Source organism: Drosophila subpulchrella, chromosome 2R (genome assembly GCF_014743375.2).
Source record: "Drosophila subpulchrella strain 33 F10 #4 breed RU33 chromosome 2R, RU_Dsub_v1.1 Primary Assembly, whole genome shotgun sequence".
NCBI lineage: Eukaryota > Metazoa > Arthropoda > Insecta > Diptera > Drosophilidae > Drosophila > Drosophila subpulchrella.
The window spans coordinates 18,625,777-18,648,938 of NC_050611.1; the positions used below are offsets into that span (position 1 = coordinate 18,625,777).

Consider the following 23,162-nt stretch of genomic DNA (forward strand, 5'->3'; position numbering starts at 1 on the left):
AATTCAAGGGCGATTTTCTAGTTTCAATGGCGATTTTGGATGATTTTCTGTTCTACGAAATAAAGCGATTTGCCCTAAATATGAGAAAATATTAAAAGCATATGCTCGGAAAAATTCGCCCTAAATAATAGAAATTTTAGAAAAATTAACCCTAAAACATATTTTCTATGGCGATTTTTGCTATATTTAGGGCGATTTTTTTTAATGTTAGGGCGATTTCATGTTTAGGGCTATTTTTCTAGTATTTAGAAAAATAATTTTATGAGTGTAGAGTGGGCGTGGCACCCTGCTGAAATAAACTTGCACTGCGCAAGAAGCATAAGAATCTACTTGCCAACTAGCTTTTATATTTTCCGGACTACCTATTAGATAATTTTCGACGAATCCAGTATACCCTTTTACGGGTATAATTACATGAACCATGAACAATTTCTGGTTTTCCGTTATAATTGGATTCTCCTGAGTAAAAGTCCCATACAAACTTGTGTTCCATAACCTAGAGGTTCCGCGGTACAGAGAAGAATATAAAAAACCGAAGGCGAACGCGCCTTTAACATAAATTTCTGATACCAACAATTGTGACGAAAAATGATATTACATTCGATAAAATAAATAAACTATATTAAATTTATGATTTCGGCCCGCAACAGTAAATATTTATTTACCTACACGTAAATTTTCTGTTGTAGCGTGCCGAATACATATTCTGAATAGAGTTTATTTATTTTATCGAATGTAATATCATTTTTCGTCACGATTGTTGATATCAGAAATTTTTGTTAAAGGCGCGTTCGCCACTACTTTTTACCTCGTTAAGAGGTGTTTTTCTCTTATATCAGAAGTTTTTTTTGCACAAGAGTTTAGTGACTAGGAGTCGTCCCCATATGGCTTGGCTATTGAAAAACCAAACACACAGATTCGATCTTAGCTGAACGACACCTTAAATTAGGCACAACAATTTTTATAGCTTCAAAAACCTATTTTAATAGCACAAGTTTGGAGTCTCAAGGGCTGTATAGTTTCAGATTCCAAGAGAAATCTGTCGTTTCTTACATTTCCCGCCGAACTAGCAGGCTTTTCCAAAGTGGTAGAACAAATAGATTAAGTTTCCTATTTTGATTAGCTTCATGCAAATAAAGGATCCTAAAACAATAAGATTTTCCGTTTGAAAAAATCTAATAAGAATATTTTTCATCAAATTGGTTTTTTTCTTGTTTATTCCAATAAGTATGAAATATTTCGTATACGGAGCTGAAACGATTTGCACTTTTTATCGCTTAATATCTTCCAAACGGTAACTTATAGGGAAAATAGTGTTATATATCAAAAGTTGAGAAATTTCAAGGTCTATATGATTTAATATTTAGAAAGAAATCGTTCGACTCAATTTTGAGAAAATAGTTAAAAAGTGGTTTTAAAAAATAACTTTTTGTCGTAACTCTAAATCTATTATATTCAGACAATTTTACTATATGAAAAGTCTTTAGCAAATTAAATTATCTTTTCAGAGATAAAAAGCACCTTATTTTTTATGAATATTATCTGAAATAAACTTTTATAACAAATTATTATTTGTCACAAATAAATAAGCGCAAGCAAAAACAAAAACAAAGGAAATGTGTTTTTGTTTTTTTCTTACTTCCGATCGGTTTTTTATTCCCGGTTCAGATTTCGACCGGCAATAAAAATGAACCGGTGGGAAAAAGTACTGGCAAAAAAAATGTATTGCAACGCTGTTTTTGGAAGGTATTTTTAAAAGGCAATGAAAATGGCGCTATATGGCAACGCTGGTACAGCAACAACGAAGAAAATAATTCAAAAAGAAATACGAAAGTGAAAGAGTGCAGTCTAATATGGATCTAAAAATCTTAATATATTTAAAAACGCAAATGTTACCATGCGGGCGGGAATCGGGTACGTTGCTGGTCATCAGGGGGACCTTAAGAAGGGCTCCCTCTTCATGACCAGCCAATTTACATTACTTTTAAATAACCCGCGCCCGTTTTTTGTGCTCTTCGATGAGGTTCATTTAAAAAAAATATCCGCCTGGCGTTTTGAAAGCTGGAAGGCCATGGTGGTGGCCATTGCCACCTTCGACGGGCAATTTACCACTCAACGCCTTGGTTTTACTTGGTTTTACGGCCCGATTTATACGAGTAATGCGCCATCGCCTTAGTGGAAGTCCTATGAATCTCTTCGAGGCAGAACTACAAACAAGCCCTGACGGAAGCCACCAGGATGCCCTCAAAATAAAAAAGCTAGGAAGTCAGTCAGTAATTATCGAGCGAATGCACAATTCACGCGACCCCATTATGTGCCACCGCTATCAGGGATTCGACCACACTAAGAGATATTGTGAACTTCCTCATAAGTGTATGAAATGCGCTAAGGGTCACCCCACGCACACCTGCAACAAGCCCAGCGACGTGCCACCAACATGCGCCAACTGTGGGGGTCGCCACGTTACCAGCTATTAGGGCTGCCCTGCTTTTAAAGCTGCGCGCAGCAAACTTAGGAGCCACCGGGCGGCGAATGGCTATTGGCCACCTGGTAAGCATTACACCTCTCCCCATGCCCCCCCCCTCCGCCCCCTCTGGGATTAGGAGGATCTGGTCTCCTCAATCTGAGCGTAACGTGGAGAGAACTTATAGTCAAGTCCTTTCTGGTTGGAACCCTGCAGAGGTACACGTAAAAAACCTCCAAAAAAGGATATTTCAGGAAAAGCAGCCTATAACTTCCACCAAGCCCCAAAGTAAAGCGCAACTGCAGGATGCTTTTCCTCTAAAACTCAGAAATCCCTTCAACCCTAAAGTCCCTTACAGAGTAAACAAGAAATTTAAGCCCTCAAGCACCCAAAAAAATGGCAAACTCGCAAAATCTGGACTTAGGATAAGATTAGCAGCGCCAAAGAACCCCTTCAAGAAGCAGCAAAAAAACAAGTCCGAAGCCACACGCGCGGACAAACCACAAGCAGCCTGCCAGGAGATCTTTAATGAGGATGCCAGAGGAACTGCTAGCACTTCGCGCTCTGGCGGACCGGCGGAAAAACACTTAAAAGACTTGCAGCAGCGGCTTCGGGAAAAGCGGGACGAACTTTCGAGTACCTCTCCGCCCCCAAAGCACCAACATATTAACCTCAAGAACCACAGCAACTGCTCCCCGGACACAGCAATAAGCCAATTCATTCTTCATGCGAATAGGATGGAAAAAAAGATGGACTGCCTCCTTGACTTATTGACCCGACTTGTCCAGCTCCACCCAACGCCTGTAATCCCCTCGCCCACGTGCTAACCGCCCAAACTAGCAACCCTGGCACCAGCAATGATACATTCTTATGAATAGCAAACATTTGCGCATTGCCTTCTGGAACGCAGGTGGGCTGAGGAATAAACTTGCAGAGCTGGAAGTCTACATTAACAACAACTCCATTGACGTTATGATGATAGTGGAAGTCAGAGCTAACCACACCAAACAAAACCTTAGCATCCCTGGTTACAATTCCTACTTTGCCCATAACCCAAACTCATACAGGAAAGGAGGCACTGCCATCTACATTCGGGACAAAGTGAGACACTCGGCACTAGAGCCAATATCACTTGACTGCGTCCAAAGCATACCAATTGTCCTGCTCCCTGAGAGCAGCAATAGAAAGGACATGCTCATTCTCGCCCCAATCTACTGCCCCCCCTCGTACCAATGGTTATCTGGCCACTTTAAACATCTATTCACACATTTGGGCAACCTGATTAGCAGGGAAACTAAGGTAATTGTCGGAGGTGACTGGAACGCAAAGCACATGTGGTGGGGCAACACCCGCTCTTGCAAAAGAGGCCAAGCCCTCTTCAAAACAATACAGGCCCAAAACAAATTTAACCTGCTAGCCACTGGAAGCCCCACCCACTACCCACATGATGTTAGAAAGCGACCTTCGGCAATTGACTTTGCAATCTGCGCCGGAATCTCCCACACGTCCCTAAAAGTAAGCTCCACCCCAGAACTCAGCTCCGACCATCTACCAATACAGGTAGACATAGCTACAGCCCACGAGTTCCTCATCTCCCAATCCAGCGCCAGAATCAGAGTCAGCAACAAGGAGAGATTTGGAGAATTGTTGGAAAGAAAAATACATTTAAATACCGAACTGAAAAGCAGCCTGGACATAGAAGACGCGGTGGACATCCTGCTCAAAAACATACGCGAAGCGGCAAAGGTAGCATGTCGGAACACGAACAACACAAGAAACCCAAATGGACAGCGCAGAGGAGCAGGCCTTGGTCGTCAATATACTCTAGACGAACCTACTAGGGACTTACTCAATGAAAAGCGGCGACTCAAACAGGTCTTTAGGGATTTGGGAACAGCCGAGTCAGCCAGAAGATACAAAGCTGCTGAAAATCAACTACGGAAAGCCCTCATGAGACTAAAAGCGACTAATATAAACAGACAACTGGAGGACATAGACACCCAGGATAGGTACAAGTTGCAAAAACTATGGAAAATCACAAATGCCCTCAAAAAGCAACCGCAGGCAAGTCACCCTATCAAATACTACGCACAAGGAGCTGATGGGGCTCAGCATGTTGGATGGACTAAGACCATATCGGAAAGGGCGGATCTATTCGTGGGACATCTTGAGGAAAGATTCAGCCCTAAACTACAGAACACCCCTGAGCTGAGAAATAAGATCCAGGAAGACCTTGCAAATCACCCGGATGATGACCCAGATAGAGCTCAAACTAGAAATTCAGTCACTTGACCTGAATAAGGCCCCAGGTAGCGACATGATTGACAAAAAACTGATTAGAATCTTCCCAACTAAGGCACTCCTATATCTTTTGCTAACTTACAATGCTATTCTGAGGCTTGGCCAAATGTTACCATGCGGGCGGGAATCGAGTACGTTGCTGGTCATCAGGGGGACCTTAAGAAGGGCTCCCTGTTCATGACCAGCCAATTTACCACACTTTTAAATAACCCGCGCCCGTTTTTTATATTATTCGACGAGTTTCATTTAAAGAAAATTCCCGCTTGGAGATTCCAATCGTGGAAGGCTATGGTGGAGGCCATTGCCACCTTCGACGGGCAGTTTATGCGGTTCGTCCACATCCAAATGGTAAGTTAAAATTTATGTAAATGTTTCTTTTAGTCTTTGCTTTTGCATTTTGCCGGCCGCGCGCGCTGTTAGAGATGCCATCGGATATCGTATATCGTAGATATATCGGCCCCGTGAAGTTACTTTTTGTAGATTGTAAAATGTAAAATGTTATTTATTATTTTCATTCATTATATATATATATATTATATTTTATTATTTATTATTTATTATTTATGATTTATATTTTTTTTTATAGATGTCTCCAGAGATCGGCAAGTTGGGGAAGGTCGAAATAAAGGATGGAGTTAGGGAGGTGTTTTACTTCGCCAAGAGAAACAGGCTGCAGCACCACCTGGTGGGAGCCGTGAGCGACGGCAATGCGGCGAACCAGGAAGCCATCCAGTGGCTCATGCAAAAAGGTGTCCCAAGTGTCTATGACCACAGGCACTTGTGCGGGCGCCTTGTTCAGTTGGGGGTGGCTGACGGTATGCTCAGACACGCATATAGGCATCTGAAATTCCGCAAAGGTACCTATATGCGAGTCCTGGGCGAAATGGAGACTAAAGCCAATACCGCCCTAGCCTCCAACCACACGGCGCTCGCACATTACACACATGAGTTTGGGAGGATGGAGTACGTGCTGCGGAAAATCTACCAGGTGGTGCCAGAAGAGGAGGAGGTGTCCCTCACCAGCTTCAATTCTGACCTCTTGGAGGACATCGGCCAGAAATGGGCTTTAGCGTTCGACGAGGCGGTCAAGGAAGCCCTGTCGATGTTCCCGGAGGTCAGGGAGGATGAGGAGCAGGCCCTCCTCCTCGTCGGGAGTTTGGTGGCGGTGATGGCGATCACCGAGGACCCATTTAATTTTTAAACAATAAATAAATAAAATATAAAATAATTCAAACACTTTTGTCGTATTTTTAATTTTACATAATTTTATATAATTTTATAAAATTTTATTTACAGGGGCTTATTTTTAATTTTAAGTTATCTTAGGAAATTTACTTTAAAGTCTTTATTTTTAAAATAATAAAAAAATATTGATAAAAGCTTTAAGGCTTTTGATTATTGTTATCGATGAAAATGTTAAGTTTATAACAGGAGGGAACGGGGCCAGCATACAATTTAGAGCGAGACGACTATGTAAAGCATAGAACAGCGGCAAACTGTTTTTTTAAAAACATTCGTGGAACCCAGAAGCGAAGAAGAAGGAAGGCAACGCAAGAAATCAAAAAATTATAAATAATGGACAACGAATTAAACGAAGGTAAGTAAAAAGTGTTGTTTTCAATGAACACACCTGTATACCTTTGCCGACCAGTGTGTACATCTTATGGCCGGTCGCAAACATACATTCACACGTTTGCCAAATGCTTTTTTTTGCTTTTTGACAGCACTTTTTTAGCTCTTTGCTTAGTGTTTACCAAGTATTTGCTTAAATGTAAGTACAAACACCGCGACCACCACCAACACCAACTGGTGAGGGTCAATGGTGGTATGCTGCGCCGGCGCAGACACATGTGGCGCCGAAACCACCAACACCACCTCCTGCAGGGCAATGGAGATAGAGTCCTGCGCCGCAGATGCCGCCGCCACCACCACCACCACATTAGGCGCCACCGCCAAAAGAGGTGATGTTGGAGAAGGCGGTGTTGGTGGAGCCGGAGGCCCAGGCTGTCATCCCCCCGTTGGCCCCCCTAACTGTGTCGCCGCGGCCATCAGCAGGGCGTAGGCGTCCTGTCGGTTCTCGGGAGCGGCCAGGGCGCCCATATCCAGCACTGGGAACGCCTCGTCTTTCGTTGCCTCCCAATGCCATCGAAGTCTCTCAGTGGCCACAGCTCCCCACAAAGGAGCTGCAGAGTCACTTCGATGGCAATGGACGACGGTGCCTTACCAGTGCTGGATGTGCTGGCAGAAATGCGGTCATTCGTTTAAAGCCAGGCGCCACATCTGCTTGGCCTCGTCCCTCACATATTCGTGCCCGTACTGCCCCTTCAGCTCCGTGGTTAAGAACCCTAGTGGGCACAGGGGTAAGTGCGAAGGGGACGGGGTCACGGCTTACTTGCCGGATGGCCCACATGCCACCCTGCGGCGACATTGGGCGGGCATCAACAACGGGGAGGTGCAGCAGCCTTCGAGGGAGTCTTCCATGTCCCCCACGTCGCGGGAACTAAGTGAAGGGCTTAATGCCTTGTTGTAAGTACATTCTTAAAATTTGATTTGATTTTTAACTTTAATTATAATTTTAATATTATTATCCCCTCCCTGATCGGCTGAAGGGCATTGAGGCTCCCGAGCGGTCACGCCGGACTGCGTGCGGCTGCGGGTAAGAGAAGCATACGCTAGACGGACATAGTGGCTAACCAAATATTTTCTTATTCTTTAAGATGTTAGTTAATGTTAGTGAAAAGAAAGTTATGTTTCTACCATTAAATCAATTTAATTTCGATCTTTTAACAGTCTTAAAAATTACATTTAGGTATCTTGTCCTTCTTCTTTTTCTTCCAGATGACAATGGACCTAATAGGTTTCCACGAAGCAGCAAATGCTTATTTTTCCAGATGGAAAATGGCAATGGACCTAGTAGGTTTCCATGGGGCAGCAATTGCATATTTGTGTAACATATGTGGGGAAACACCCATGTTTCTGTATGTATTCGTATTCTTTTTGTAAATTAATTTTTTAAATATTCCAAGTTACCGAATAACCGTAAACTCGAGGAAATATCAAAAAGACACTTGACTGAATAGAAAAACTCAACTCCACAGGAGTTAAAAACAATTTATATCAAATAAGATAGGAAGTTTTTTTTTTTTTTTTTTTTTTTTTTTACGATTTACGTCAAAAGTTTGACTTAAATTCAAGCTCCGAAAATATTGCAACATGGGTCCCAATTTCAGGAAGTGTTCATGAAGACGGGACTACGAATTTTACGATTAAAAATAGCAAAATGGCGTCAACGAAGAAACTCAACGACGAACGGACGACAAGAGCTCTAAATCGGATTCATCGTCGAATTTGTATTTACAATTTTTATAAAGTAGATTTAATATTTTATATTTACATTTCTTTTTTTTTTTATATTTAAATTTAATATTTTTAATTTTAAATTTAATTTTAAACAAATTTATTTAAATTTGTTTATACATTTACTAAATTTTAAATTATTACTATGAGGTGCCGGCACCTCCACCTGGCCCAAGAGGCCATTGGACAATGCCACTAATTATGTGCTTTCAGCAGAACTATATTTCATTTTATCGAAAATATCATATCGATGACGATATTTTAAATTGAATGAAGCGCATATATGAGAAGCGCAGGCTCAAACCATGGATGATAACTTGGCTAGCTTGCCGTCCCTGATGCGCAGTGTTACCGTTCACCCAATGCCGCAAAAATCCTGAGGGCGAAAAAAACGCGTCCAACTTGGCTATAATGCTACACAATTTTTTTGCAGACGCATAATTTTCACCGATAAGCCGAAAGAAAAGTGCAAAAAACGTGGTAAATCGACGGAAAAAGGGCAGCTAAACAAGTAAGCAACGGGGGCGTTTTGAATATCATTACGGCAAAGTCAAGCAAAGCGGTGAAAATCGTGTGAAAGCAAGCAGCGGCTTTTGTGAAAAACTCTTTTGGGGCCCCCTTACGGCTATTGAATTTTCAACTCCCCGCAGGGGCTTCCTTTTGCACTAAAATAGCAGCGTAAATCGAATCGAATTGTATATACCTTATAGAACAAACCGAGATGAGCGAGTTCCAACAGCAAGCGGGCCTTAATCATTCGCAAGCACTCGCGCAGGCCATCCAGCGTGCCAAGCAGGTGAGTTCGCCCGGGAAGAGGAAGAGGAAGAAGCGGAAATGTATATGTATGTATTCCGATTAACGTCCATCCATCTTCCATTCCCCTCCAGATTGCGGCCAAGATCCAGCCAAGCCAGCAGGGCGGCGGCGGCCCAACAGCGGGTCCATCCCCACCGGCTTCCGGCGGCGGCGGCGGCGGAGCACCCAGCTTCAAGCGGCACATGGACGACGGCGACAGCGGTCCAGATTGCAAGCGCTCTTTCGGCAGTCCCGAGTACGGCAACAACAGCTCGAACATGAGCAGCGGCAGTGGTGGTGGCGGCGGCGGCGGTGGTGGAGGAGGTGGCGGTGGTCCAGGTGGGGCCAGCATCACCCAGGCCATTGCCCAGGCGGCTGCAGTGGCCGCTCGATTGGCCGCCTCGGCGGGAACCAGCTGCGAGGAGCAGATCCGACTGCCCGACTCGGTGGCCGGTGCCTTTATGGGCCGCTCCAGCAACGATACCATCACCCACATCCAGGCGGAGTCCGGGGTGAAGGTGCAGGTCATGCAGGATCAGGATCGTGTGATTATGCTGCGTGGCCAACGAGACACTGTCACCAAGGGTCGCGAAATGATCCAGAGCATGGCCAATCGGGCTGGCGGCGGACAGGTGGAGGTTCTGCTCACTATCAACATGCCGCCACCGGGTCCCAGCGGCTATCCGCCATATCAGGAGATCATGATACCGGGCGCCAAGGTCGGCCTGGTCATTGGCAAGGGCGGCGACACCATTAAACAGCTGCAGGAAAAGACCGGCGCCAAGATGATCATCATCCAGGACGGGCCGAACCAGGAGCTGATCAAGCCGCTGCGCATTTCCGGCGAGGCGCAGAAAATTGAGCACGCCAAGCAGATGGTGCTCGACCTGATAGCCCAGAAGGATGCCCAGGCTCAGCAGCAGGGCGGACGCGGTGGTGGTGGCGGCGGCGGCGGTGGAGGTGGCGGCGGTCCTGGCATGGGATTCAATAACTTTAACAATGGCAACGGCGGCGAGAGCGTCGAGGTCTTTGTGCCCAAAATCGCAGTGGGCGTGGTCATTGGCAAAGGCGGAGACATGATCCGAAAGATCCAAACCGAGTGCGGCTGCAAGCTGCAGTTCATCCAGGGAAAGAACGACGAGATGGGCGACCGCAGGTGCGTCATCCAGGGCACTCGGCAGCAGGTCGAGGATGCCAAGCGCACCATAGATGGACTGATTGAGAATGTGATGGTAAGTGGAGGTGCTAAATGTTAAATGCTAAACGTTCTTTAAGAAGAACTTACCAATCACTTTGATAAATACCTAATGAAAAGAGAGCTAGTGCAATAGGTTTAGAATTATTCTCAGTGATTTTAACTCATTAGGTCTACTTACATTATTTACTTATTTATAAAATAACCCTTAAACACTTTAACCCTCTAACGAATACGCCATCTTAAAACACTTCTTGTTTTGTAGCAACGCAACGGCATGAATCGAAACGGCAACGGAGGAGGCGGCGGTGGAGGTAGCCAAGGTGGTGACTCCGGCAACTCCAACTACGGCTATGGATACGGCGTTAATCACGCCCAAGGCGGACGGGAGGAAATCACATTCCTGGTGCCCGCTTCCAAATGTGGAGTAGGTTCACAATTGGAAACAACAGAGTTACAAGCTCTCTAAATATAAACCCTTCCCTGCAGATTGTAATTGGACGAGGTGGTGAGACCATTAAGCTGATCAACCAGCAATCTGGAGCCCACACCGAAATGGATCGCAATGCCAGCAATCCGCCCAATGAGAAACTCTTCAAGTCCAAGGGCACCACCGACCAGGTGGAGTCAGCCCGCCAAATGATCTCCGAGAAGATAAACATGGAGCTAACTGTCATTTCCCGCAAGCCCATCGGCGGTGGAGGTGGTGGAGGCTCCGGCGGTGGTGGTGGCGGCGGAAATTCTGGCGGTGGCCAGAACAACTCGCACCACAATCAGCAGCAGGGCGGCTACGGAGGCCAGAATCAAATGCAGGGCGGCGATCCGAACTCGGGAGCAGGCTATCAGCAGCAACAGCAGGCTTGGGGTGGTCCCTACGGCCAGCAGGGATGGGATCCGTCCGGTCAGCAGCAACAACAGCAGCAAATGGCCATGGCCAATCAGGGAGGAGCAGCTGCGGCGGGCGGAGCTGCCGGTGGCCAAGACTACTCGGCTCAGTGGATAGAGTACTACAAGTAAGCGATAACAAATGCAGACGTAACCGATTATTAACCTTATTCTGCCTCATTTAGACAAATGGGTTGCCATCGTGAGGCTGAAATGATTGAGCAGCAAATGAAGGCCAAGCAGGGAGGCGGCTCCTCAGGTCCTGTCCAGCCGCAACAGCAACAGCCATCCCAGCAGCAGCAGCCGCAGCAGCAACAGTCCCAACAGCAGCAAGGAGGCGCCGGTGGTGCCGGAGGAGCTGACTACAGTGCACAGTGGGCGGAGTACTATCGCAGTGTGGGCAAGATCGAAGAAGCCGAGGCCATCGAAAAGACGTTAAAGAGCAAGGTAGGTCAAATATTATGACCTCCGGTAAAAACTTAGTTATAAAATCCTATACCTTAGCCACAGAATGGAGCATCGGGTGGTCAGAATAATGCGCCCAATCCCAGCCAGGGAGGTCCCAATCCCGGCCAGCAGCAACCCAATCCCGCTGCTGCGGCGGCTGCAGCCGCAGCTGCTGCAGCGGCAGCCGGCGGTTATGGCCAGAGTATGACGCCCAGCCAGTACGCACAGTACTCGCAGTATTATGCGGCGGCGGCTGCAGCTGGCGGTCAGCCGCAAGGAGCGCCTCAGCCTGGTGGAGGACAGGGCGGTGGTCCGCCGGCTGGCTATCCTGGTGGTTATCCGGGCGCAGGCTATGGCGGTTATCCCGGGGCGCCGGGCCAGCAGCAGCAGAAATCGCACAAAAACGACAAACACTGAGGACGCTCGGAGGGATCGGGAACGGGAGCGGGGAGGAGATGCATGTGGGAGTGGAAGCGAACACCGAAGTGGAAGATGCTGCGGTCGGAGGACGATGCAGGTGCCTTGCATGGGGTGAGTTCGAAAGCCAAGACATTCCCAGTAGTTATCGTGGAGTGTGTTTATGAATCGATTTGAATTGAATTGTCGCCTTTGCATATTGCTTTACGTATTTTTGCTTTACCCATCTGCTTCAATAGATTGCTTAATTTTATAAATCAATTTCCCTTCTCTACTTTGCAAAAATGTTCTTACACAATATACACATATTTGGGTCAGCATTTTCCAATTAGGCAAGTACAAATTTTTATTTTGGATTAGCTATATTATTTTGGGATGGGTGTAGAAGATGATAATCATCAGTGATAGTAAAAGGATATCGAGCAATAGAAATTCCTTATCCCCTAATTATTTGATTAAGAAACCCCCATTTGATGGTGATGATTATCATTTATTTCCAAATCTAAATTCGTAGGCGTAATTGGAAAATGAACTGATCCGTTGTTTACATAATGACTTGTGATATCCTAACCAAATCTTGTTTACCACGCGTAAAACTCTTTGCAGTGATCTATTGTTCTACTATGTCCTATGTCTTTTATCCCCCACAATACTAGCAAATCAGAAAAGAAATGCAAGGGCAAATGATTTTTAATTGCAATAACAGCAGCAACAGCAGAGGCAGAAGCATCGGCAGACAGACAACGCACGGCAGAACGGAGGCGAAGATCAGATCAGACGAGGAGCCGGATCACTCGGTTCATCAATCGGAGAGTGAAACATTGAACGTTTAGCTTGTGGCGTCACTCTTTTGCATAAATGTAAATTAATATGATTAACACTGTCTATTATTTGGATATTGCCTACAATTTCCCCACTAGTTTGTAAGCGACTTCCCCGAGAAACTAAGTCTACTCTAACCTACTACTATATATGCATAGCCCGACCGAACGAAAGATAGATATGCTCTTGCATCACCACTTGCACAGACACACGAAGGGAAGCTAATTGAATCCGTTTTGGGTGTTTTCTTCAATTTTTTTTAAATACATCTCTCACATATTTTAATTCTTTCACTGTCAATTCAGGCAATTCATACGAGCGCAGGCCTGAACAGTCCGCTATGGGTGTTTTACCATTCGTGAATATTCTCAATTGCAATAACAGAAATACTATAACAGTAGCATACGCATATATTTAATACATGAACCCATTTTCACGTTCTTAGCTTAGCTTAGTTGTAATGAAAATCATTTGAGCAAGATATGATCATGATCGACATTTACACACGATCAACTATGTCTGCTGATCTGGTAAGATTTGTAACATTTATATAGTCAAATGAGAGTCTCGCTTGAAGGTGTTCTATTTCAATTGATTTGACATTTTGCATAACAATATTTTCAACTTTCAGTTGTGGAGACAAATCATTTTCGTGGCACTAAGCTGACACTGAAATGATTTTGAAATTGTTCCATGATCTACATTTGTACTTTATCGATTATATAAACCTGATACAACCATATTTTCAATATTTACCTCTGGACGAACTATTTTATAAGGATAACATGCCTGTTTCCATATCTATATCAACAAATGCAAACATAAAGTATGTACTTTCAGAGGCCGCTCTTCAGACCAGTTCATAACAGACTTACGAAATCAAACCCCAAAACTTTTTCACAAAACAAACATGAAGAAATACAAACCATATATTGTAAAAGTGTCAAACTTGGTAAGATCGTGTGTTGTTATTACTATATATAAAATTATACATATTGCAAATCAAACAATGAAAACTTACCCAAATGAATGTAGGTCTACCATAATTTATACACTAAACTTTGACATATAATCTAACCTAAGTTTTACGTCTCCAAATATCTGATTGTTGCAACAGCAGATGAACCATATTGTAACCGTTGTCCGGCTAGACAGGCTCAGATCGGGACCACGATCCAGATCCCGATCCGCCCTGCAGTCGGCATTGCATTGAATAAACATTTAATATACCGTATAATATATATCCATATACATATTGCCAGCACAAGGCACCTAGGTGCCTTTTGCCCCTATTGCGTTTCTATTGACTATATTTATACCCGTTACTTGTAGAAGGTAAAGTATTTAAGTTTTTAGTTCATTTCTAAAACTCGCCTGTCCGTTGGAATGGTTGCATTTGAGTCATAAAGCTATGTTATCGAACTACTTATCGAACCTGAAGGATGTACCAGGTTCCTTGGATTTTCCCCTTAACAGCATAACAACCAATGTGTAGATCTTAACTCCTTGTACTATTTAAGTTATTATGAAGTTAGAATACATCGTTTCTGTTGTCTGTTTCTATTACAAAGCCTTACCTATTTCACATAACAGAACATCCTCTAAATAGTACCGGGTATCTCACAGTCGGGACTTCGATTGTATCGATCTTGATATATTTGGTCTGCTGACTGTTTATTGCCACATTTGAAAATCGTTTATTGAGCGTATTTTCAGAGGTTCTGGGCCTTGCTCGTGGAAGAGATCTTGGGGATCGGGACGGGCTTTTAACTTTTCCCAGTGATTGGTCGAATGATTGCCACATTAGGTATGCCTTGAACATATTGGAGTAACAATTTTATATCAAACTGCACATATATTATATCCTGAATATTCTATATATTATATACTATTCTGCGAAAATTACAATATATATATATATGTATTTCTAAACATTTTCCTAGCAACAGCGACGATATTTAATTTCCCGAACAGTGCTCCCTATTGATCAATTCAGTGCTGTATATTTGTAAAATATCGTTTAAAGGTATCATTTGCTTGCTATATAAGCGGTTTACATTGGCTCCCAAGCCTATCCTATATTTATAGTGTATTATATATTGTCTACATATAACTCATATAATAAGAGTGACTCAGGTCTGGTATTAGGAAATTATTCGAAAATATTATTACTATGGCAGTTTGAATAGCATAGTCCAATTTCAAATGGTTGTGGGAAGTCGCTTTTCCTCTTTTCTTTCTAGCAAAGGTTTCCAAGAAATCCGATTCTGATCAACCAAGGTAAGTATGACCCAATCATGTATTATTAGTAGTACGTTCAATAACCCATTCCGTTGAGCATTTCTTTTGGGTCCAATGTCAAGCCGTTTATTTTGCAATCAAATGATATTTTTGAAATTCACATTTCTGCATACCTTTCCATTTATTTGATTTAAATTACGTGCTTTGATCTATTTGCAGGACCAATTGAGAGAAAAGTTCATTACTCCTCCTGTATTATCCATGTTCTCATTGATATATGTATTTTTGTCCCGATATTGTCGCAAATGTTTTTTCTTTACATTTTTTTGATATATATATATATATTAACCATGATGCTTTATTTATTTTTAACAATATATATATATAATATATCTGAATCATAACTGACTATCTGTATGTTTCAGCTTTATGTCTGCGTGATAGCTTCCAATTCTACCCGGTCAAAACCCTGACAGAAATTAATTTAATTTTCAACTTACCGTAGATCTTAAATCGTTCAAATTCAAAAAGTGCATTAAATTATACTCTTTAAATGTCATTATTCAATAATTCAATATTCTAAATAAATTTTCCCATCTATCAACATCAAATAAAATCTTTTTTTCGTTGAGCATAGAGCGTTTAATCTGTACTAGGACATTATAATCTATAAGGAGTTCTGTTGTGGTGATTACACTAGTTTTCAAAAGAGACAATCCTAGAAACGATGGCAATTTCTTTTTGAAGTAGGGTTACAAAATTTTAATGTTTTAAAAGTTATTGTGTTTTATGTTAAGGTCAATAGTTCAGAGCTCAACTTAGCTATACAGCTTTATAGAAAGTCCAAAAACTCGACAAAGATGTAAAAATTCGAATTTTAGATGATCTTTATACCCGTTACTCCTAGAGTATAAGGGTATACTACAATCGTTGGAAAAAATTTAACAGGTAGAAGGAAGCGTTTCCCACCACATAAAGTATATATATTCTTGATCAGGGTCACTAGCCAAGTCGATTTAGCCATGTCCGTCTGCCCGTATAAACGCTGTGATCTCGGAAACTATAAAAGCTACAAAACTGGTATTAGGCATGCAGATTCCTGAGATTCCTGCGCAGCGCAAGTTTGTTTCAGCAGCGTGCCACGCCCACTCTAACGCCCACAAACCGCCCAAAACTGTGGCTCCTACAGTTTTGATGCTAGAATAAAAATTTTAACTGAAATGTATTGTTCTCATCAATACCTATCGATAGACCCAAAAAAAAGGTTGCCACGCCCACTCTAACGCTCATAACGCTTAAATCTGTCTGGTGGCGCATTTCAATCTCACTTTTCTGCTTGCATATCTCCATCTCCCTTTGGTCCCTTTAGCTGAGTAGGGATATCTGATAGTCGAGGCACTCGACTATAGCATTCTTCCTTGTTATACCCGTTACTCGTAGAGTAAAAGGGTATACTAGATTCGTCGGAAAGTATGTAACAGGCAGAAGGAAGCGTTTCCGACCCCATAAAGTATATATATTCTTGATCAGGATCACTAGCCGAGTCGATCTAGCCATGTCCGTCTGTCCGTCTGTCCGTCTGTCCGTCTGTCCGTATGAACGCTGAGATCTTGGAAACTATAAGAGCTACAATACTGGGATTAGGCATGCAGATTCCTGAGATTCCTGCGCAGCGCAAGTTTGTTTCAAAAGAGTGCCACGCCCACTCTAACGCCCACAAACCGCCCAAAACTGTGGCTCCTACAGTTTTGATGCTAGAACAAAAATTTTAACTGAAATGTATTGTTCTCATCAATATCTACCGACTGACCTAAAAAAAAGTTTGCCACGCCCACTTTAACGCCCACAAACCGCCCACAAACTTCAAAAAATCGTAAATATGAACGCGGATATCTCGGAAAATATCAAAGATAGAGAAACGAGTTTTCAGATTTAGATTCCGTAGGCTTGAGCGCAGCGCAAATTTATTACGCGAATATGCCACGCCCACTCCAACGCCCACAAACCGCCCAAGTCTGTGGCGCCCACAATTTTCATGGTAGATAAAAAATTTAAACTGAAATGTATTGGTCTCGTCAATACCTATCGATTGATTTAAAAAAAAGTTTGCCACGCCCACTCTAACGCCCACAAACCGCCCAAGCCTGTGGCGCCCACAATTTTCGTGCTAGATAAAAAATTTTAACTTAAATGTATTGGTCTCGTCAATACCTATCGATTGATTTAAAAAAAACTTTGCCACGCCCACTCTAATGCCCACAACGCTTAAATCTGTCTACCGCCGGTAGGTGGCGCATTTGCTGCTTGCATATCTCCATTTTCCTTTGGTCCCTTTAGCTGAGTAACGGGTATCTGATAGTCGAGGTACTCGACTATAGCGTTCTTCCTTGTTTTTATTAAATATGATATTTTTGTGGTACAGAACTCTAACCAAAGTTGCCATTAAAGGCTTAAAAGCTTTGGCTATAAACTGGTGTTATAAAACAAACCCCGCCGCTGAGACCCACCTTTTATAGAATTATCAACCCAACTCAAAATAATAGACTCGACTTCATTTTTAGCATTTTATTATTGATACTGACTTTGTTTTTACCCCTTTAGCACTTTGCAGCAAATATTTATAGTTGAAACAGAACAGTACAAATCAGAGTATATAGTTGCCAATGTCCGGGCTTAACTGATTTAATTCTTTAGTGGTTTTATTTTAGTGGTTTTGTTTTTGATATTTATTTAAGAGTTTACTACAAGAAAACTTACATTGAGATGCGGCTGTGACAATATTCAAACTGATTTTGTTCTTTTATTTCTCTCGCTGGCAATTAAACTCTCGTTTGATATCCAGTTTTTCTATTCCTTTTTCTCATTTAAAATTAACATACATCTATTTTTACCTTGTAATATCTAATATTTATAATATATAACTTTATTCTTTTTCTCATTCCGTTTTTCAATCTTGTGTTTGTTTATTTTACTCACATTTTTGTTGTGAGCTTGTCTCTAGTTAATTAGCCGAGAAACCTTCCTATCCCCAATCACACGGGGGCCCGAGCACTTAAGTTGAAGAGGAGTAAGGGTTGGGGATACCGAAATGGGTTTCAAATCATTTAGGGGAATATCTGGTACTCATCATAATCAATCACTAGCTCCGCTTTAGTGTGCCTTAAAATTACTCGCCCAAAAGATACATTTTTACATTGCCAAAAACGTTGTGCAATCGTGTTAATTTAAAAAGTTCCTTCCGTTTTCGTGTGTTTTTTTGTACTGCTGCCAGTGTGTGAATTTCAGATATATAATTCCAAGCCTTTATCAATTTTTAATTTCGCTTTTTGTTTATTATTTCTTGTGCCTTAATTTTAAATACATAATTTCTTGTTGAACGTCAAATCAAAATGCACTACAGTTTAGTTATTTTCTTTATCGGATTTTTACAAGTTTCTCTTTGCTTAATTTACACACTTTTTGCAGAGCTGTCGAGAGCACATACTTTCAAGAAAATAGAAAATGATGTGTATGCGTGTGTACGGTTGGACAAACAAAAAGTTATATATACAGATGAATATATATAAGAATGGATAGTCTACTGCCGCTGACGTTAGGATTAAGGTAAACTGTAGATAGCTTTTAGGATAGGAGTACAAATCATATACTTATAGGACAACTACTAAGAGTTACATCTCGCCCAACGTTGTTCTGTCTCGGCAAACAACTTGCTGACTTCGGCGTCGCTGTTGTGTTTTTTGTTTGTTTTGTATGTCTACAGAACCTGGACCCTCCCCGTCTTCAAAGTGCCTTCGTCTCTACATGGTTTTATGTCGCAATTAACTGGAAGGAGGGAAACAAAAGTTCATATTTACAAAGAAACAATATAGATGTGCCTGGTAACTCACCGCTTTGACTGTGGCCTTAATGAAGTCTTTCTTGTCAGTTAGATCAAAGTCTGGATACTTCGCGTACACCTGCTTGCACACTGTTTTCATGGTAATCTCCTCCAGGTTGGCCTTGTCTAAGATCTCTTTGACATAGCCGCGTATTTGTTCATCCTGTAATAACAAGTTTGATTAGGCCTTTTCATTTGAGATTATTAGCACTGTCTACTTACCGTTGGGAATGCCAGTTTGCCCTTTTTGGTTAGTGGCTCGTCCTCGTCTGACTCGTCTTTGTCATCGACATCATCGTCTTCCTCAGAGGATTCTTTCTTTGATTTTTTCGATCGACCATCGGCTATGGATTAAAAATGTAGTGATAACATTTTTCGATTTTGTTAATTTTATTTTACATACCCTTTCCAGCTGGTTTTGACTTGTTGTTAGCTTTGCTATTTTTCGCAGGCGTAGTGGGCTTCTTACTCTTTTTGGGACGTTCCTCCTTTAAATAAATATAAAATTGATTATAAAGGACAGATTACCTCGTAACATTATAGACTCACCTCGCTTTGATCGCTGCCAAACTCTGAGACCTCCTCATCTTCTTCATCCTCGGATATATCCTCTTCTTCACTATCTGAATCTTTGCGCTTTCGGGAAGCCGCTCCCCGCCCTCTACCCCTTCGTCCTGCTGACGCAGGGGCGGCCGGTCGTCCACGTTTTCCGGCGGAACCACGTTTGCGTTTTGGGACCTGGTATTTTAAACATAGATTACTTCTAAGCCACCATTGAAAATTCTAAGAATAACCCACATCACTATCGGCCTCGGATACTTCGGACTCCTCTTCCTCCTCTGAATCGGAGTTTCTTCGACGACTTTTGCGCGCCGGACGACCACGACTGCCGCGACTTGGGACTTTGCGACCTGCAGCACCAGCACCTCCACCACCACCACGACCGCCATCCGAGTCCGAATTGCCAGAGGGATTGTACTGCATACAAAAAGGAATTATAAGAAAATCTGAGTTTGGTTTCTTTTTAAAGTATACTCACATCTGAACCCGACTCCGAGTCATCATTTCGTCTTCTTTTCGGCACTGCAACTTTCTGCTCGCTCTCCTCAGAGCTTGAGAAATCTACATAGGCGGACATTTCTGCAAAAATACATGGTTAAATATGCAAGGCACTCTTCAAACTGTATAAGAACCTACTTTTTCCTGCCGTGGATCGCCTGGGACGTCCGGTGGAATTGCGCGCCGAGCCTCTGCCAGCGGCTCCACTCGACTTGCCGCTCTTGCGCTTCTTGTCCTCCTCGCTGGGCGGATCCTCCTCGTCCTCATCCAGATCCTCGTCCTCGGGATCTTCTTCCTCCTCATCGCCCTGCTCCAAGCAGAGCGATTCGTCGGGTTCCATTAGGAATTTGAGCACTCGCAGCACAGTCTCGTTCTTGCTGCCCCTGCGATCGAGGGTGAGGATCTCGCAGATGCTGCGCAGACCCTTGTTGTCCACCTTTTTGATGGCCTCCAGTTTTTTGTTGTACTCAGCCGAATCCTTGGCGAACTCAAAGCCGGCAAAGGAGCGCAAATTCTTCTTCACCACATTGTTCTTGCCCTGGGCGCCGAAACAGAGCTGAAAGAGTGGATTTGAATTAATGAAAAATGTTTGGGATATAGACTTCCATGATTACTTACTGCATGCAAGGTTTGCAGCCCATCCACGCGAGTCTTGTTGATATTCTCGTTGATGCGATCGATCTCGGCCAGGGCCACGACATTCTCATCATCCTCGGCCACCTCGTTGTTCTTGTCCAACCCATCGTTCTCGTCTCCGTCAGCATCTTCGGCATCCTCGTCATCCTCATCCTCCTCGTCGTCTTCGTTCTCTTCCTTGGCCACCTTGCCATTCTTGGCCTTCGGCTCCGGTTTCTTCGACTTTTCCGCCCCGGACTTTGGCTTGGTCTCATCTGTGGCATCCTTTTTCTTGTCTTCTGCCTCTGGCTTAGCCTTCTTTTTCTCACTTTCTGCATCGCTGGCCTTCTCATCATCATCGTCCTCGGGTTCATCACCGTCTTCCGTGTTCTCCTCATCCTTATCGGAATCTTCCTCCTTTTTAGCATCCTTACTATTGGATTTCTTTACCGCCGGCGAGGGGGATTTCTCCTTTTTGTCGACGGTAGCTGTGGAGAATTAGGTAAATTGTTGTTTTAATATTTAGTCAAAATAACTTTTTAGATTATCTTAAAATGTGTTTCAAAAATAGGTAGTATTTATGGAGAATTGCAAAATATGCCCAAATAAAATAATAGAATTATAATATAAATATAACATTGTTGATAGGAAAGTTAATAATACGAATGGCATAGCTGAAAAGCCTGAGAAAACTGCCTCAGAAGATTTTGAAAAATATTGAATGAGGAACCTAATGAATACGAATTTCGATTTCTTTATATTTTGCGTAAATGGTTTACGAGTAATCTTTCGCAATTAAACAACATATCCTTTCATATATTCCCTGTTAGGTGGTTCTTAAGAAATGCCGACAATTCTACATGACTGTCAGTTAATCTTTGAATTTTTACCATTCTTAAAAAGAGGACTAATGATATGGTTTTGAAATGTGAAAAACAAAACGTAGTCTAAAAAATAATAAAATTATCTTCAAGCTTGGGAAGTCCAGTGCTAGTTTTTGAGGGCGCAAGGAACTATGAAAATTGAAGTTTTGCTGTACCTCGGCATTTACTACGCAGAACCCATTTAAAGGATTTAGCATGAACAATAGCCAAGGAAGAAACCAGAAAGATCCTGAAGTTTCGGAAAAACCATCTTTGTAAACATTATCGACCGGAGAGGATTCGAACCACATGCCAACATAGCATAACAAACAGAGGCGAGAACGACGCTTTAGACCGCAGCGCCACCGCAGAGCTCTCCCAACAAGTAGCCGAAATCCAACAAGAAAGTGGGAGAGCGCAAAAGAGAGAAGGAGAGCTTTCTCAAAAGAGAGAAAGACGAAAAGTTCGGCGGGTTTTTGAAACGCGCGCAAAATTCATTTCATGATTTTTGTTTTTCTCTCTCGTTCTTCACACACACACCTAGACAGGTTGTGATTGTGTGCGCGTGGCTTTTGGTTTTATTTTTTATTTACCTGCATCCGATTCGGGATTTGAAACTGCCGTTGCGTCTCCTTTGGTTTTTTTATCAGCGACGTCATCAGTGGCTGCGGCGGCGGCAGAGGCGTCGGCGTCAGCAGCAGCAGGGGGTTCGGCTGCATCTTTGGGCCCCTTCTCCAACGCACCCCCCTCGACTTTCGCCGCCTCCCCCGCTGCGACCGTTGCGTTTTCCACCTCGCTTACCTTATCGGCGGCATTTTCTTTGGCTGCCGATTCTGCCGCTTTGTTAGCATCCTTTCGTTTCGGCGACGGCATGGAAAGATACAAAGTCACAATTGGATTACACTTGCAAATTTTTTGGCGGCCACTACCATGGGTTTTCGGTTTTTTTTTTTTTTTTTTAATCCAGATATGAGTGTGAGTTTCTTCGGCGATTCGAATGCGAGTTTGTGTATGCGTGTCTTCTCCGCCGAGCGAGCAAGCGAGAGAGGCGATAGAAAAAACAACATTGCAAATCTATGAGGCGCAGGCACACGCACACCAGTCGTCCCGCTCGCACCCACTCGTTTCGGCATCTCGAGCCACAACGACGCCATGTTTATACACACAAACGAACGGCGGGAGAGAACCGATAGTCGGGCACTTTGCCTCGCGGATAATTTGTTGCGCTCTATTTACACACAAAACACGTCTGCATTCCGGCCGTTTTCAATTCGCCCCGCCGGCACACACTTTCCGGCGCTTTTTCCCACATTTTCCACCTATTTACATACCATATTTCTAATGGTTTCTCTGTTTTTCCGTCAGCCGACACACATTCAATCTGGCCACTAGAAAGAGGTGTCACAATCGATAGTATCGCATGCGGCAGGCACTAAATAATACCAGATCGGATAATGGGTGCTCTTTTCGGGTTTGTTTTTGGCGGGCTTTTAAAGAGGTGCGTAATTTTTAAATTAGTTAGTTCTGTATACTTAATACTTTATATTTGTGCAAGTTACTGTTAATTTTGCTCAAAGCAAACTATTACTAATTAAATTAAATTGTTTACATTTTGGTATTTTATCCTCATTAGTATTTCGTGCTGCGGGCACACACTTTTTTGGCACGGTACATATACTTAATCGATATGTTGATAGCACTAAATATTTTTGCTACTTTAAATATACAATTAATGATAATTCGAGTCTCGAAACACATTGGAACAAAAACAAAATTGTAACCGCGTTCTCTATTGAACTATGACAGATATGTTCCCAAATTAAG

General features: G+C 42.9%; 2 protein-coding genes across 5 annotated transcripts; one reads left to right on the forward strand and one right to left on the reverse strand.

Annotated features, from left to right (window-relative positions):
- The first annotated feature begins 8,496 nt into the window (after positions 1-8,496).
- On the forward strand, positions 8,497-13,917 carry LOC119549689 (far upstream element-binding protein 3). Of its 3 annotated transcripts, none has more exons than XR_005219425.1 (8): positions 8,497-8,633; positions 8,833-8,918; positions 9,010-10,149; positions 10,378-10,539; positions 10,602-11,125; positions 11,183-11,444; positions 11,502-11,975; positions 12,468-13,917. XR_005219425.1 is itself a non-coding variant. In XM_037857905.1 (7 exons), the coding sequence occupies exons 2-7, from the start codon at positions 8,844-8,846 to the stop codon at positions 11,859-11,861; spliced, it is 2,523 nt and encodes an 840-aa protein (XP_037713833.1). In that variant the 5' UTR covers positions 8,497-8,633; positions 8,833-8,843; the 3' UTR covers positions 11,862-13,917. The 3 variants fall into 3 exon arrangements, 1 of the variants encoding a protein (XP_037713833.1); XR_005219426.1 differs by having other exon boundaries at positions 12,518-13,917; XM_037857905.1 differs by having other exon boundaries at positions 11,502-13,917.
- Positions 13,918-18,226: 4,309 nt separating this feature from the next.
- On the reverse strand, positions 18,227-22,758 carry LOC119549149 (protein DEK). 2 transcript variants are annotated; one of them, XM_037856929.1, is made up of 11 exons: positions 22,670-22,758; positions 21,932-22,190; positions 20,479-20,963; positions 19,999-20,416; positions 19,841-19,941; positions 19,600-19,779; positions 19,351-19,539; positions 19,205-19,289; positions 19,024-19,145; positions 18,812-18,964; positions 18,227-18,746 (listed from the first exon to the last, which is right to left on the reverse strand). In XM_037856929.1, the coding sequence occupies exons 1-11, from the start codon at positions 22,670-22,672 to the stop codon at positions 18,732-18,734; spliced, it is 2,010 nt and encodes a 669-aa protein (XP_037712857.1). In that variant the 5' UTR covers positions 22,673-22,758; the 3' UTR covers positions 18,227-18,731. The 2 variants fall into 2 exon arrangements, with proteins under 2 accessions (XP_037712857.1, XP_037712856.1); XM_037856928.1 differs by lacking the exon at positions 22,670-22,758 and having other exon boundaries at positions 21,932-22,226.
- Positions 22,759-23,162: the final 404 nt, after the last annotated feature.